At 34.8% G+C, this 17,500-nt stretch overlaps 1 protein-coding gene across 3 annotated transcripts in view; it reads right to left on the reverse strand.

The window, feature by feature from the left end:
* LOC144959439 (cilia- and flagella-associated protein 44-like) overlaps positions 1–17,500 on the reverse strand; it is a 62,801-nt gene that overhangs the window by 4,768 nt on the left and 40,533 nt on the right. For all 3 annotated transcript variants that reach the window (XM_078892025.1, XM_078892024.1, XM_078892026.1), the window contains 13 exons: positions 17,418–17,500; positions 15,802–15,932; positions 14,564–14,754; positions 13,548–13,714; positions 11,450–11,638; positions 10,388–10,572; positions 9,284–9,452; positions 7,460–7,629; positions 5,839–5,967; positions 4,397–4,511; positions 1,875–2,183; positions 879–1,055; positions 157–353 (listed from right to left, as the gene is read on the reverse strand). The exon at positions 17,418–17,500 is cut by the window's right edge and continues 80 nt beyond it. In XM_078892025.1, coding sequence (XP_078748151.1) covers positions 157–353; positions 879–1,055; positions 1,875–2,183; positions 4,397–4,511; positions 5,839–5,967; positions 7,460–7,629; positions 9,284–9,452; positions 10,388–10,572; positions 11,450–11,638; positions 13,548–13,714; positions 14,564–14,754; positions 15,802–15,932; positions 17,418–17,500 — 2,212 coding nt within the window. The remainder of the gene's footprint in view (positions 1–156; positions 354–878; positions 1,056–1,874; positions 2,184–4,396; positions 4,512–5,838; positions 5,968–7,459; positions 7,630–9,283; positions 9,453–10,387; positions 10,573–11,449; positions 11,639–13,547; positions 13,715–14,563; positions 14,755–15,801; positions 15,933–17,417) is intronic.

Genomic DNA, 17,500 nt, shown 5'->3' on the forward strand with positions numbered 1-17,500 from the left:
CTCCTTTGTAAGGAAGCACAAATTAAAATAGAACAATAGATATTTCTAAAAGGTGCGCAATTAATTAAGTAAAAGAGGGGAGGTGGAGAGGAACTGTGTAATGCAGTTTAGAAAGTGATAATAACAGTGAAATTCGGACAGGTCAAAATTCCATACCTCATGTGTCTCTTCTGCATAAGTTTCTCGTGCTCCAGCTCCTTGATCCTGTGAGACAGACGCGTCACACCGTCCGACTCGAAAACCAACGTGGGGTTGAGGTCGTGGGACAGAGTTCCGTTTGTGATGTGGTGGATTTGGTGTAACTTCAGGGTGGCCACCACAATCAACTCGTTCAATTTTTGTTGTTTCTCAAGCTGAAGATGGAGAAGAAAATGTTATCATCATTGTTATCATCATCATCATTATTGTCATCATCATCATCATCATCATCATCAAAATCATCATCATCATCATCATCATCATCATCATCATCATCATCATCATCATCATCATCATTATTGTTATCATTAACATCATTATTATTGTTAAAATTATCATCATTATCATTGTTATCATTATCTCACAACCCTAAATAAAAACAACAAACAAATCAAGATTTGAACTTAAGCATTTATATAGCAAAATATCTATTAATTTTTCTTAACGATGTGTACAAGAACAGAGACTTATCGATAAGCTACCCCCCCCCCCCCCCCCCCCCCAACACACACACACAGAACCTCAAAAAGCAAAACAAAGCAAAACAAGAAAATAACCAAACACACCAACACTAACTAAAAAGCAAACAAAAAAAAAACGTCCAAAAACATTACTAAAAGGTACCTGACAAAAAAATAAATAAAAAAGAAGCAGAGTGGAGCCAAAGAGTTGGAATTTACCTGGAAATCTTCTAGGTCATTCTGTGCCGTCTTGAGCTGAGAATCAATGACCTTGGCCTTCTTCTGCAGACTCTCCAGTTCTTTTTTCTGTCCCTCCTGATTCTTCTTCTCTTCAGCCAGCGCCTCCTCGATATCCAGTCTCTTCTCTCTCATGGTGCATGTGTCATCGTAGAGTTTCTGGGATCAAGACAGAAATTGTGATGAAGATGATGGTGATGATGATGATGATGATGATGATGATGATGATGGTTATGATGATGACAATGATTACAATGGTGAAGATGATGATGGTGATGACGATGATGATGATGATGATGATGATGATGATGATGATGATGATGATGATGATGGTGATGATGATGGTGATGGTGATTAATATGATGATGATGATGGTTATGATGATGACAATGATTACAATGGTGAAGATGATGATGGTGATGACGATGATGATGATGATGATGATGATGATGATGATGATGATGATGATGATGATGATGATGATGATGATGATGGTGATGGTGATTAATATGATGATGATGATGAATATGATGATGCTGATGATGATGGTGATGATGATGATGATGATGATGATGATGATGATGATGATGATGATGATGATGATGACGATGAATACAATGGTGAAGATGATGATGGTGATGACGATGATGATGATGATGATGATGATGATGATGATGATGATGATGATGATGGTGATGATGATGGTGATGGTGATTAATATGATGATGATGATGGTTATGATGATGACAATGATTACAATGGTGAAGATGATGATGGTGATGACGATGATGATGATGATGATGATGATGATGATGATGATGATGATGATGATGATGATGGTGATGGTGATTAATATGATGATGATGATGAATATGATGATGCTGATGATGATGGTGATGATGATGATGATGATGATGACGATGACGATGAATACAATGGTGATGATGATGAGAATGAAGACAACAAGAGGATACCAACCTGATCACAACCAGGAGGGCACACATCCAAGTCAAAACCTCCCATCTCACTCTCCGACTCTTCATCACTTTCCTCCCAATCCGAATCATCACTGCTATCCTCGTCCGAGTCCTCATCAGACCCATCTCCCTCTGTATCCTTTTTCTTGGTTCGTTTGACACGTTTCTTGAACACCTTGGTCAAGTAATCCGCAAATTTGTTGTTTTCTCCCAGGGAAACGCTGAATGCTTGCATGAGAGCTCTTTCTTTGTCTTGTAGTTTTTCAATGTCCTTCTTTTTAGAGTCAATTTTACCTTGAACTTCCAGAATCTAAAAAAAGAAAATATGAAAAATGTCAAACACTATTTTTTCTTTATAAATCTATATGCGGCTATGTGGTGTAGTGGTATGATACTCGCTTTCGGATTGGAAGGTCCTGGGTTCAAGCCTCACTCTGCGCATAGTTGAGTCCTCGGAGAAGGCTCTTTACTCACATTCTCTCACTGTACTCAGGTGTAAAATAAGTACCTGGCTGCTGGGCGTTGTCTATCCGAAAATTCTTTTGTAATATTGCCTAAAAGGCGTCATGTCCCGTTCTACATGTTAAATGTTGATGTTGGCCAGGGACCCGTTGTAAAGGGCTTTGAGCACATTTAGTGGATATTGCGCTATACAAAAGCTCAATTTTTTTTTTTTAATCTACTGGGAACATCGGTGAATCTAGCCTTTCTCTGAGCTTAATTAATTTTAGTATAATCTTAAATTTAAAAAAAAAAAATGATTCCCTTTATTCTTCCCATAGGGGAAATATGTCATTAGGGTCTATTCCAAAGGAAGCCTGGAATAACCCAGGCATCAGCCACAGTGCCACACCGCAAACTGAGCTCGGGTAAGATGACTTGCTCAAGGCCACATAGCGCAGCCAGTATTCAAACTCAGTACCTTTCTGGTACGAAGCAAAGACTGTATCGATGAGCAACGCTGCCCCTCAATATATAGATCTAGTTACTTGTATTTGTATACTAATTGAGTACAAAACATGCAAGTAGTATTTTCATCATTTTGAAGAAAACTGCAATATTTTGTCATTTATTTAGTGAGATAAAGAGGAAAATACTTGTCTTGTTCGCCTTTGAACAGCACATTGAATATTTTGAAACTCCAAATTTTCTCTGATGATTTTTTTATGGAGTCCAGAAAATAGCTCGAAAGTATCAACTCATTTTCCATCTGGATGGAACTTAGCAAGGTTTTACAAGTCACATGTGACCACAAAGTACTTTCCAATCCCGATCAAACAGATCCAGCTACTCAATCACTGCTGGGTTGAGAGGAGGGGTGGGGGGGGGGGGTGGAGTTCAGAAAAAAAATAATCTCCACTTCTTGATCTTGGTCCCTTTGTAAGTGAAGTGAGTGCTCTAACAACTGAGCTATCAGGCCCCCCATAAAATAAGAAGAAAAGATAAAATTTTATTCACACTTTGCTTTCTGTTTAGTGATCTCGATGACGTATTTCTCTGTCGTCCATCTGGTACTTATGTATTGTATTTATGCTTTTATTGTTTTATATTTTTCTTGTTGTTGTTGGCTGAATAAGGGTTTTGAGCCCAAAATGTTCAAAGTCTGATTTTGGGAATTTTGTTCTTTTTTGAAGCTGTTACATTCATGTTTGTTTATTACTTTTTAAAGTTCACAGCTTCTATAGCAGCATACGATAAGATACGATAAGATATACTTAAGATGGAAATTCATTTACAGACGAGGCATGCATGCAAATGTATAAACACAAAGTTGAGAATATATGGCGACAATGTATACATATATAATATATGCAAATGCACAAAAATGTAAAAAAAAAATACAACCAAGAACCAATAGCAACACTTTATATATTAATTTGATAAATTAAGATAGGCCATTCCTCTGGCCTTTAGTCCGAACTTGTGTGTGTATATTTAAAAGATAGCATTCAATTTAAATCACAGTTGCGCGTTAAAAATTCGAACACCATGTGGCAAAAATGAATTAAGGTGACGTGTTTCTTTGTTTTTATAGATATAAGGCATATATATTTGTGAAGGGGGTGATCGCCATCCTTCATAACTTTCTCCAATTTACTTAGACAAAATCTCTTGAACAGTTCTTCCATACACCACAAAGCGGCTATGTGATCTAGTGGTATGACACTCGCTTTTGGATCGGAAGGTCCTGGGTTCGAGCCTTGCACTCGGCGTATAGTTGAGTCCTTGGAAAAGGCTCTTTACTCACATTCTCTCACCATACTCAAGTGTAAAATGAGTACCTGGCGTTAAGAGCGTTGTCTTTGTCCGAAAATTGTAATATCAACAGGCGTCATGTCCTGTCCTAAATGTTAAATGTTGTTGTTTACCAGCTGTTGTAAAGCGCTTTGAACACATTTAATGGATATTGCGCTATATAAAAGCTCAAATTATTTATTTATTAATTTTTTTTTCTTAAATTACTTTATACAGTCCACAGCTTCTATATCAGCATAGTATCATATTTTACGAGTGCTGTTTTACCTTGAGTTGCATGTCTCCTTTCTCTTGTTGTTTGTTTCCCACTTTCTCTGCTAGGGTGTCCTCTCTCTTCTCGTACTCTTTGAGTAAAACCAACTCCTCAAAGAGTGTCACTTGTCTGTGGAGGAAAGTGGACAGTGATGATTATGGTCATGTTGATGATGACGACGATGATGATGATGATGATGATGATGATGATGATGATGATGATGATGATGATGATGATGATGATGATAAGGATGATGATTATGATGATTTTGATGATGATGACGATGATGATGATGGTGATGATTATTATACTGATTGATGATGATATTGTAAGAGTTAGTTGGAAAAAGGTGCCTAACAGGCAATGGGTACTGTATGAGATATATATAAAATTAACATGGCTTGCAGTGGAAATAAATGAAATAATGTGAACAACTTTGAGCATGATAAATTTGTGGAAGTGCCCTGTGTAAATATTCATAGTTACATTTTTTCTTCTTTTTAAACCACTATGTGATTTTGTGGTATGACACTCGCTTTTGGACCAGAAGGTCCTGATGTCAAGCCTCACTTTGTGCATAGTTGAATCCTTGGAAAAGACTCTTTACTCACATTATTTCACCATACTCAGGTGTAAAATGAATACGTGGCCGTTAATATCGTATTCTCTGTTGGAAAAATTGTAATATCGTCAAACAGGCATCATGTCTTGTTCTATATATGTTACTTGTTGCTGTTGGTCAGGACCTTCAGTGAAGTGCTTTGAGCACATTTAGTGGATATTGCGCTATATAAAAGCTCAAGCTCAAAATTTAGCTCAAGTTTATGTTCTTACCTCAAGTCATAAATAACAATGTGAAATTGAATGTAAGCTTCAATTTATTACGAAAAATAGATAAAAATGGACGTTTCGGGTTTCCCCTATACCAATGCCCATCAATGTTTTGTTTATTCATCTTAACAACTCCACTACCACATTATCTCATTCATCTGAACTGTTTCATTTATCCTATTTTGTTGATAAAGGGGAAACCTGAAACGTCCATTTTATCTGTTTTCGTAATTAAATTGAAGCTTATATTCAATTTCACATTGTTATTTATTTCTTTGTGCGGCTATGTGGTCTAGTGGTATGACACTCGCTTTCGGATCGGAAGGTCCTGGGTGCGAGCCTCGCGCTCGGTGCATAGTTGAGTCCTTGGAAAAGGCTCTTTACTCACATTCTCTCACTGTACTCAGATGTAAAATGAGTGCCTGGCCGTTAACAGCGTTGTCTTTGTCCGAAATATTGTAATATTGCCTAACAGACATCATGTCCTGTCCGACATGTTAAATGTTGCGGTTGACCAGGGACCCCTTGTAAAGTGCTTTGAGCACATTTAGTGGATATTGCGCTATATAAAGCTGAATTAAAAAATTATTTTTTTTTGAGCTTCGAGCTGCAACATTTACATTACCTCAAGTCAGCATCCTTCATCACAATATCCATACGGAATTTGTCGTGACGCAATAGCCGTAGCTCAGCATCAAATCTCTTGATCATCTCTTCCATGTCGGACAATAGCCTGCTTTGTTCATAGCTCAATCTGGAAAACATTGAAATGTACTTATCTATTATTTGATCTTATTATTTTCTAGTCTAAATGTCTGCTGATAATAATAATAATGATAATAATAATAATAATAATAATAATAATAATAATAATAATAATAATAATAATAATAATATAATAATAATAATAATAATAATAATAATAATAATAATAATAATAATGTTAATAATAATAATAATAATAATAATAATAATAATAATAATAATAATAATAATAATAATAATAATAATAATAATAATAATAATAATAATAACAATAATAATAATATACTTTATTCATCCAAAATAAATGGAAATTCGTTTACAGACGCAGCATGCATAAAAATGTATAAACACAAAGTTGAGAATCTATGGCGACAATGTATACATATATAATGTATAGATTTTACAAAGTGAAACATGTTGTCCCCATGACCCCCGGTTTGAACCCATATGCAAATGCACAAAAATGTAAAAAGATATACAACCAAGAACCAATAGCAACACTTGATATATTAATTTGATAAATTGAGATAGGCTATACCTCTGGCCTTTAGTCCGAATTTTTGTGTGTATATTTAAAAGATAGTAAAAGATAGGCAATAAAGATCATCCATCCTCGTTCTTTTACATCCCGTAATCCTAAGAATCTGCCAAGAGATAGTATGAAGTTGACATCACTTATGTCTTTGTTATTGCTTTTTGCCATTCGCGTTGATGAGTAATTCTCACTAAAATGTATTAACCAGACTATACACGTAATTATAGCACATCTGACCAGTAATCAGAAGGTCTGAGGTTCGATCCCCAGTCAAGGTCGACTGATTTTTTGGGATGATTTTTTTTTTCTTTCTATTTTTCTTTCTTGCTTTGTCTGGCACCTTTCATACACACTTGTTCAGATGTTTATCTTACACTGGTGCCTGCTCCTTAATTTCTTAATTTGGTATTCTCTAGTTCAACTAGTTCATGACACATTGTGTTATTGTTTTGTCGTATAATCATCTACCCTGCTAAATAACCTTATCTTTCACTACCTTGAGCCATGTGAAACGCAATGTGATTTCCTGTTTTGGATCAATAAAGTTGATCTTATTGTCGTGAATAGATTTTTGCATCTCATTCACGATGAGAAATAAAATAAATAAATAATATGCACGAGGCATGTATCTCCACCGAAGTGGGTAGAACGCGATTTACTAAGTACACATACCTAGATTTTGGTTGTTCGTAACACGAAATGTTTTATAGTAATTCAAAATAGTCAAAGAGAGCAAGCAAGCGGTGACTGTCGCTTATATACCCTGACAAACAGAATATGATGTCAAAATCACAAACGGAACATCATGACAACAACTCACAACAGCCTCGATCGAGATAGTACACACAAACACACAAACACACAACATAAAAAGGCATATTGTTCCCTACATTATCTTATCTTATAAAAAAAAACAAACAAAAAAAAACAACTTATTAACACCTACTTGATCTGCTCAATGTTGTAAATCTCTCTCTCCAACGGAGACATACTATCATCCTCTGGAGTGTCCTGGAGACCCTTCTCTTCATCCCCTCCGTCTCCCTCCACCTGGCTCTTCTCCCCCCTGCTTATCCCCGTCGGTTGTTTGCTTGGGACGGGGGACACGGAGCTTGGCTGAAATGAACGTCACAACACAATAAACAGGAGGTCACAATAAATATACAGGAAGTCACAACTCAATAAACAGGAGGTCACAACTCAATAAACAGGAGATCACAACCAAATAAACTGGAGGTCACAACCAAATAAACTGGAGGTCACAACTCAATAAACAGGAGGTCACAACTAAATAAACAGGAGGTCACAACCAAATAAACAGGAGGTCACAACTCAATAAACAGGAGATCACAACTCAATAAACAGGAGGACCAACTCAATAAACAGGAGGTCACAACTCAATAAACAGGAGGTCACAACACAATAAACAGTAGGTCAAAACTCAATAAACAGGAGGTCACAAGGAAGTCACAACTCAATAAACAGAAGTATAGAAGGAAGGAAGTGGATGTCACTCTTTGCTATTATTTTCAGATAGCTATTCCACAAAACCACATAGCTGCAGGGATATGATCATAATCGAACTTCTTACATGGTGTTAATCATGATTTTAAAATGAAATGAAGATTTGTTTGGCTGGCTGAGAAAATTTGGAAAGATGCGCAAATTTCTTAAATTGAGTTATATGTGCAGTGGTGTAGACAACATCTTTCTGATCCTTTACCATTTAAATTTTCTTTCCATGTCTATAAGAACCCAAGTTATGAATTTTTTTCTGAATACAACTACGGGAAACACTTTATCTTCAATTTTGGCTCATATCTCAAATTGAAGCATTTAATTAAGAGTAATTGGAAAACATTGAAAGAGAGAAGAAGCCAACATAAACTGAAGATCTTCTTGAAAGGTATAGTGGGACAAACATCCATAATATTTATACATTGGGTTTTTAATATAGCGCAATATCCACTAAATGTGCTCAAAGCGTTTTACAAGGGGTCCCTGACCAACAGCAACAGGTAACATATAGAACGAGACATGACGCCTGTTAGACGATATTACTTTTAGTTTTTTACAGAGACGTCGCTGTTAATTATCAAATACTCATTTTACACCTGAGTACAGTGAGAGAATGTGAGTAAAGAGCCTTTTCCAAGAACTCAACTATGCGACAAGTGAGCCTCGAACCCAGGACCTTCTGATCCGAAAGCGAGTGCCATACCACAAGACCACATAGCCGCACTATCAAAGACCACCATCACAACCCCGAGTAAATATAATATTCAGTCCTTTTCCCCAAGTACAATAAGGGTATGGATTTTCTCCCCGACAACGTGAGAAATTCTGAAAATTATGAGAAATGTACTTGATGTTTTCTGTCGCAGTAGGACATAATTACTATTGTGATACAGAGCCTAACTTAATACTTCTTCTTCTTCTTCTTCTTCTTCTTCTTCTTCTTCTTCTTCTTCTTCTTCTTCTTCTTCTTCTTCTTCTTCTTCTTCTTCGTCGTCATCGTCGTCGTCTTCTTCTTCTTCTTCTTCTTCTTCTTCTTCTTCTTCTTCTTCTTCTTCTTCTTCTTCTTCTTCTTCTTCTTCTTCTTCTTCTTCTTCTTCTTCTTCTTCTTCTTCCTCTTCTCCTTCCATTAAGGCCAAAGCTTCATTCTGAAGATTGTATGGCCATCTCATACATCGCACACCACACATACATTGCATCTGTCTTCAGTACTGAAACTGCAACAGCACAGATTTCATTAGATAGGAAAATTTACCTGTTTTTCATTGCTTCCACCGCCACCTCCCCCTCCACCACCACCACCAAATCCAAACCCGAAGCCACCGCCATCACCACCGCCTCCTCCTCCCGTCTTCTGTTGCTTCAGCTTTTCCTCATAGTCTATCTTAAACTGTTTCAGACTCTCTCTTGTATATTCCACCAATCTGAGGAAAATCAAAGAACACGGAAATAAATGAAAGTACGGAAGACAGATATAATCAAAACTTAATTGTCACTATTTCGCTCTATGTATAAATCTATTGTTATCTGAAATACGCTTGATGTTGATATATTTCATTGTCAAAATAAAAGAACGAGAAAAAACAAAACAAAAACAAAAACAAAAACAAACATAACAAAACAACCTTCAAAGAAAAAATTATATACAATAAAACCCTATGAAAAAAGCAAATGAAACAAAAAAAAAAACAAAAACAAAAATAAAAAACAAAAGAAAAACAACAAAATTAAAATAAAAAAAACCCAACCAAAAAACCTATTAAAAACACAACTACAAAAACAAATAAAAAATGGTGAAACCTGAAGAATTTGGAAACAAAATTTTATATAAATTCTGGTAAACTTAATTCTAATATCACTGGTCAACCCCTCTAAAACTTAGAAGGTCTTTGGACTATCAATTCATGTATTTTAAATGGTGTGTGTGTGTGTGTGTGTGTGTGTGTGTGTGAGAGAGAGAGAGAGAGAGAGAGAGAAAGAGAGAGAGAGAGAGCAGGGGAGAGAGATAGAGATAGAGATAGAGAGAGATAGAGAGAGAGACAGAGAGAGATAGAGAGAGGGACAGAGTGAAAGAGAGAGAGAGTGAGAGAGAATTATATAAATGGACAATTAGATAGGTAGATAGATAGATAGATAGATAGATAGATAGATAGATAGATAGATAGATAGATAGATAGATAGATAGATAGATAGATAGATAAATAGATAGACCGACAAAAAAATAGATAAATAGTCAAATATTTAGATATCGAGAGAGAGAGAGAGAGAGAGAGAGAGAGAGAGAGAGAGAGAGAGAGAGAGAGACAGAAAGAGAGACAGACAGACAGAGACAGAGAGAGAGATTGCATGACATCCTCACTTTTCCGGCATTTCATCGGGGTGCATCTCCGGTATGACCGGTATAGGCAATTGTTTGGCAGGCTCTAGCTTTTGGTGTATCTCGCGTAACTGGGTCACGATGTCACGAATTTTGTCAATGACCTTGATCTTTTTGTCTCTCAAGGCCAACAGCTTGACATTGAAGGCGTATTTGTATTCATGGATCTGTTGACAAAATGGGAAATCTTTGTGTTTAGTTTCACAGCTTTTACGGTGTTTGTGAATGACAAATTCGGAAGCAGGAATTTGTGTAAGATAAAGATCTGAAAAAGTGTGTGAATGAAACAGTGCCCCAAGTTTCAGATCAGTGGCTTAAAGTTGTATTCTAGGAAAACAACATGATATATTAATAATAATAATAATAATAATAATAATAATAATAATAATAATAATAATAATAATAATAATAATAATAATTTCCTCTCTCTCTCTCTCTCTCTCTAGCTCTCTCTCTCTCTCTCTTCCCCTGCACGCACGCACACACACACACACATACGCAGACACACACACACACACAAAACAGTGATTGTGTAGCTGGGTCTTACAAAACTGGTGAAAAGTTCTTTGTGATGGACTAGCATCCTACCTGAATAGGGTGGAAATCAACTGCTATTGTCTATTTCACGCTTTAGAAACTGGGATGAACTTCGGCTTCGTGTGGCCTAATGAATCCGAAGGACTATTATTTAAAAATTGAGCACAATAAGTTGATATACTGTTGTGTAAAACCTCGAGACATTTTATTTATTTGTTTTAAAAAATGTGACCCTTTGCCTCAAAACGGTATTAAGTCAGGATGGTTAAGATGTTGAAAATTGAATTTATAACCATAAATATCAGAGTTGTGTTGAGTTTGCATGTTTTATTGAGGAGAATGGATAACATATTTTAGGGTGCTAATGCTAACAATTTATAATTTTGACCAGTTTAACATTTAATTCGGCTTTTAAGCATATTGTTCGCTCCAACATAATACCGTTTTGAGACGATGGGTCACACATTTGTTTTTGCTTTTTTTTTTTTCAAATTCCAAAGAGCTCACCATATCCTTGATGGCCAGCAGCCTTCCTCGTGCCTTATCCACGTTCATTCTGAGGTGATCCGGCACGACATAGTCCAAGGCCGTCTTCAGTTTGTAGTCTCCCATGTTCTCTTGGGCCTCTTTGATGGCAGCCACATCGTGGGGATCTTCATAATCATCGTCGGGCTTATTGGTGTAAAGCTCTTCCCACTGTGGAAATAACATCGAAATTATTATCATTGATGTAATAAAGTAACATTAACGTAATATATCAAAGGAAACAACTGTGTTATGTATGTATGTATTGACTATCATTGAGTTATGTCCTTTGAATGACAAGATATACATATATTCTTGATATTGTAGAGTGATGTCCCTTTAAAAAACTCCAGTAATAAACATCCTGTCACCAGAAATGTCTGTCTGTGATTGATCTTCAGTGTCTGTCTAATAATTAAATTCAAAACATCACAATTTATATACAAAGTATTTCCCTTTTCCCATTATAACTGAATCATTTATTATTATTGTTATTATCATTATCATTATTATTATTATTATTATTATTACTATTATTATTATTATTATTATTATTATTATTATTATTATTATTATTATTATTATCATTATTATTATTATTATTATTATTATTATTATTATTATTATTATTATTATTATTATTATTATTATTATTATTATTTATTATTATTATTATATTATTATTATTAATATTATTATTATTATTATTATATTATTTATTTTTATTATATTATTTATTATTATTATTATTATTATTTATTATTATTATTATTATTATTATTATTATTATTATTATATTATTATTATTATTATTATTATTATTATTATATTATATTATTATTATTATATTTATTATATATTATTATTATTATTATATTATTTAATTATTATTATTATTATTATTATTATATATTATTATTATTATATATTATTATTACTTTTTTTTTCCTTAAAAAAATTTTCTTCCTATTTTGGAATGGGGGTCCCAATAGCTCAGTTGGTAGAGCACTCGATTCACACGCAAAGAGACAACGCTGTTAACGGCCAGGTTACTCATTTTCCACCGGAGTAAGTTGAGAGAATGTAAGTAAAGAGCCTTCTCCAAGGAATCAACTATGCGCCGCTCAGAGTGGGTCTCAACCCTGGACCTTCTGATCCAAAAGCGAGTGTCACACCACTAGACCACATAGCCGCAAGATGATTCCCAACAAATGAGACCCATCAAATCAAATGAGTATTCGGCAGGAGTAGATCGAACGTCGGAAAGTGAATTTAAAGATATCAATGATACAATAAAAGTAAAATTATAGTTTGATGCTACGTGAGTTTAACCCTCTCCATACCAACTATAGGAAAATCGTCACATTCGTTACAACCAACATTATTCTTATTCAATTTCTCTTGTACATCATAAAATTTAAAGAAAATGAACAGTGTGTTGTAGAGCATGTTTTACTAAAGAAATTATGTATCGCAAGAATTTTACTGCTATTGAGTTTGAGTGATAAAAAATATATTTTTGTGTTAGTTGGATGTGAAGTTTTCGGGAAAATCCTGAAAATGGCTGGTAAGGAGAAGGTTAAGATATACAATCAATTCTTTTCCTCAAATGAAGCAAATTAAATTAACTCTTGTCTCATATTTTAGTCTTTGAATTTAACTTCAACTAGTCCTCATAGCAATTAAGCCAATGGAGACGGAGTAAATCCTGGTTTCTATAACATGAAATGGACAATAGCAATTGCTTGCTGCCCATTGGTTAGGACATTAGTCTATCGCAAAGTACTTTCCACCATATCCAAGAGACCGGACCCAGCTGCCTAATTAATGCTGGGTGGACAGGGGGTTTATAAAAAAAATATCGACTTCATCCGGGGATTGATCTCGGTCCCTTTGCATCTAAAGTGAGTACTCTACCAACTGAGCTATCACCCCCCCCCTTCCTCCCTTGAATTAAATATAGAGTGTTTAAATTACCCCGACATTGATACTGTTTGTCTGAGAAGATCCGTCACAAATAATTAATTTCTAACGGTAAGAAAATAATACCAAAAAAAATTAAGGTACAATGAAATTTTACCAGAGCTTTTCTTGCTGCCCTCTTCTTCTTTTTCTCCTCCACCTTTTGGAGAGCATTATTGATGCGTTCACCCATGCTGCCCTTGAGATTCGTGGTGACCTTTGACCCTGGGCCACCGTCGGTTCCTTCATCTCCTCCTCCTGAGGCATCTGCTGATTTCTTCTGACCTAAAATTGAAATTAAATAAAGTTATTTCGTGTCATTCTTTCTTGTTGTTATAGTAACTGTAGTGCATTGGTAATTGGATGTGTTGTGTAGTATCTATGCTATGTGCAAACAAATGACAGAAATAAATACATAATTTTTTTTTAGTGATTAAATAATAATAATAATAATAATAATAATAATAATAATAATAATAATAATAATAATAATAATAATAATAATAATAATAATAATAATAATAATGATAATGATAATGATAATAATAATAATAATAATAATAATAATAATAATAATAATAATAATAATAATAATTATTATTATTATTATTATTATTATTATTATTATTATTATTATTATTATTATTATTATTATTATTATTATTATCATTATTCATTTTTATTATTAAAAAAAAATATAATTGAACAAAAGAAAGAAGATAGATTTTTTAAAAAGATATATCTGTGTATCTATGAGTGTTGAATGAATTTTTAAAATTTGATTTGTATCATGTTTTTACATCTAGTGTAATTAATTTCATTTGGTTCATGATCTTCACCAACAATGTTATTGATGTCTCTCTCTATCTCTCTCTCTCTCTCTCTCTCTCTCTCTCTCTCTCTCATTCTCTCTCTCTCTCTCTCTCTCTCTCTCTCTCTCTCTCTCTCTCCTCTCTCTCTCCGTTCTCTCTCTCTCTCTCTCTCTCTCTCTCTCTCTTTCTATCTCTCTCTCTCCTCCCTCTCTCTCCTCTCTCTCTCTCTCTCTCTCTCTCTCTCTCTCTCTCTCTCTCTCTCTCTCTCTCTCTCTCTCTCTCTCTCTCTATCTCTCTCTCTCTATCTATCTCAGTATCTCACCCCCAAGAATATCTCTGGTAGGATCTCTGGAAAATTCGTCCTTCGTCATCATCTTGGTCTTCCTCCTCTCAAAGTCGGCCTTCAATGTGTAGAAGTCATCGGACAGCTTCGATGCCCTGAAACTGGCCACTTCATGGCTAGTGGCGAAGGCCTTGACGACAATTCGCTCACATTCAACCAAGTCTTTGAATCTGGAAAGATAGAAGCACAGACAATTTCAAGATACTCAACTTCAATTAAAGAGAATATATTTATATTCCGTAATGCGAAAACATGGAACAGTCTGAAATTTCCAATCAAAATGCTAAAGATTTAATGAATTTAAACTGCCCTTGATACGAAATGTTTTGGTTTAAAATACATAAATGAATGAACATTTATAATATGTCAGTAAAAAGTATGGATGCTGTTTTTTTGGGGGGTTAAATTTGGTTATTTTTTCCGCTTTTTGTTGTTGTTGTTTTTATTCATTTTTAATTTGCATTTGTAGGTTTGTATTGTTTTTGTTTTTTGATTTAAAAAAATAATTCTTCTTTGATTTTATCTGTTTATCCCTTTTATCTAAAAAAAAAAATTGCAATAAGTAATGTTCAATATAATGTTACTTATGATTTAAGGGCATTTAAGGAACTCTTGGACCATTTTAAAGTCCTATTACTGCTCTCACAGGAAAGATAGAAGGTAAAAAGAGTAAAGGTAAACCAAGAAAAACATATTTGAATAGTTTGAGCAGCTGGGTGACAAAGAAAGAGAAGAGTAATATTAGTTTTCTGAGGTTATCTGATCAGAGAGATGAATGGCGTACCATGATCACCGATGTCTGGCACAGACTTGGTACTTGAAGAAGAAGAAGATTACTGATATGATATGGAGTATGCTGTGGGATGCCCTTTTAAAGCAAGTATTAGTTGTTTAGTTATCCCCAATATCAGACTGGGGTAGACTGATTTTTTGGGATGGTCTTTTTGTTCTAATTTTCTTTCTTGCGTTGTCTGACACCTTTCATACACACTTGTTCAGATCTTTATCTTATACTGGTGCCTGCTCCTTGATTTCTTTAATTTGATATATACTCATTTTATACCTGAGTATGGTGTGAGAGAATGTGATTATTTTCCAAGGACTCAACTATGCACTGCTCAGAGTGGTCTCAAACCCAGGTCATTCAGATCCAAAGGCGAGAGTCATACTAGTCGACCACATTGCCGCTATTTTGAACTCTTTGATAAAGTTCTCACCTTTTCCTCAGTTTTTCCAAAGATAATCGAAGTTTCTCAGACTCCCAAGCCAACTCTTTCTTCACCAGATCTTTCTTCTCTTGTGTGTGTTGCTGTAACTCCATCTTTATCTCCCTGTCCATTTCAAATTCCTGGCAGAGAATTATATTAAATTTAAATTAAATTAAATTGAGCTTTATATAGCGCAATATCCACTAAATGTGCTCAAAGCGGTTTTCAAGGTGTCCCTGGTCAACAGCAATATTTAACATGTAGGACGGGACATAACGCCTGTCAGGCGATATTACAATTTTCCATACAAAGACACCGCTGTTAACGGCCAGGTACTCATTTTACACCTGAGGATGGTGAAAGAATGTGAGTAAAGAGCCTTTTCCAAGGACTCAACTATGTGCCGAGCGGAAGGCTCAAACCCAGGACCTTCCAATCCGAAAGCGAGTGTCATACCACATAGCCACACAATATATTAAAAATGTGACTCTCCATCACAAAGCGGTATTATGTCGGGGTGACCTAGGTACTAGAAATGAAATATACTCCCAAAAAGCCGGAGTTTATCCCGGTTTCTATAGCTTGAAATAGACAATAGCACTTGCTTGCTATCCTTTGGACATTGACTCCTTTATTGGAGATATTTCAATTATATTTTGACAGATTTTGCTGTTATTGGCCAGTTAACATCTTAACTCACTCCACCCTAGAGACTTTTGCTACTTTTCAAAATTGAAAAAAATGTATTAAAATGATCATGTACATAGATAAGTTTTATTCAACTATCATTAACATGCAAAAACTGAAAACATTACCTTTGATACTACGCCTATAATTTGTCTCAGAAAAATGTAATTAAATAGGCATGGGGTAAAAGTAACCCGGGTAAACTACGGATATAGTCGGTGTTAGGGTTGAGTGAGTTAATGCAGTGATAGAATTGTAAGTAAATAGCCTTTTCCAGGGCCTCAACGTTGTGATGTTGGCGGTGGTACTGAAACCTGGGACCTACATGCAAGGCAGAGATTAATACCAGAAGACAACAAAGCTGAACAGATCAGAATAAATGTGAGCCATCATCTCAAAACGGTTTTATGTCAGAACGAACCAGATGCTTAAAATCTGAATTAAATGTTAAACTGGTCAAAAATATAAATTGTTAGCATTAGCACCCTGAAATATGGTATCCATTCTCCTCAATAAAACATACAAACTCAACACAAGTCTGATATTTCGGGCTATAAATTCAATTTTCAACATCTTAACCATCCCGACTTGATACCGTTTTGAGGCAAAGGGTCACAAATAAGTTATGATGAAGTGTATAGAGTGTGTTGACTGTTATGTTATAGGGGATTATAACAACACAAGGAAACTGATGAATGGCGTAATGATTGTAATGATGATGATGGTATTGATAATGATGATGATGATGATATTAATGATGATGATGATGCTGTTCATGATGATACTGATGATGATGATGATCATGATCATGATGATGATGATGATGATGATGATGATGATGATTATATGGATGATGATGACGATGATGATGATGATGATGATGATGATGATGATGATGATGATATCAATGCTGATTTTTAAAAATATAGACAACACACCATTCTAGAAAGCTGTAGATGTTTAGGTATGGAATCGTTCTGTTCAATAATGGATCTAAATTGTCTCCTTAAATGGTTGATCT

This window comes from Berghia stephanieae, chromosome 14, assembly GCF_034508935.2.
Source record: "Berghia stephanieae isolate SIO BIC M18660-M18661 chromosome 14, UCSD_Bste_1.3, whole genome shotgun sequence".
Lineage (NCBI taxonomy): Eukaryota > Metazoa > Mollusca > Gastropoda > Nudibranchia > Aeolidiidae > Berghia > Berghia stephanieae.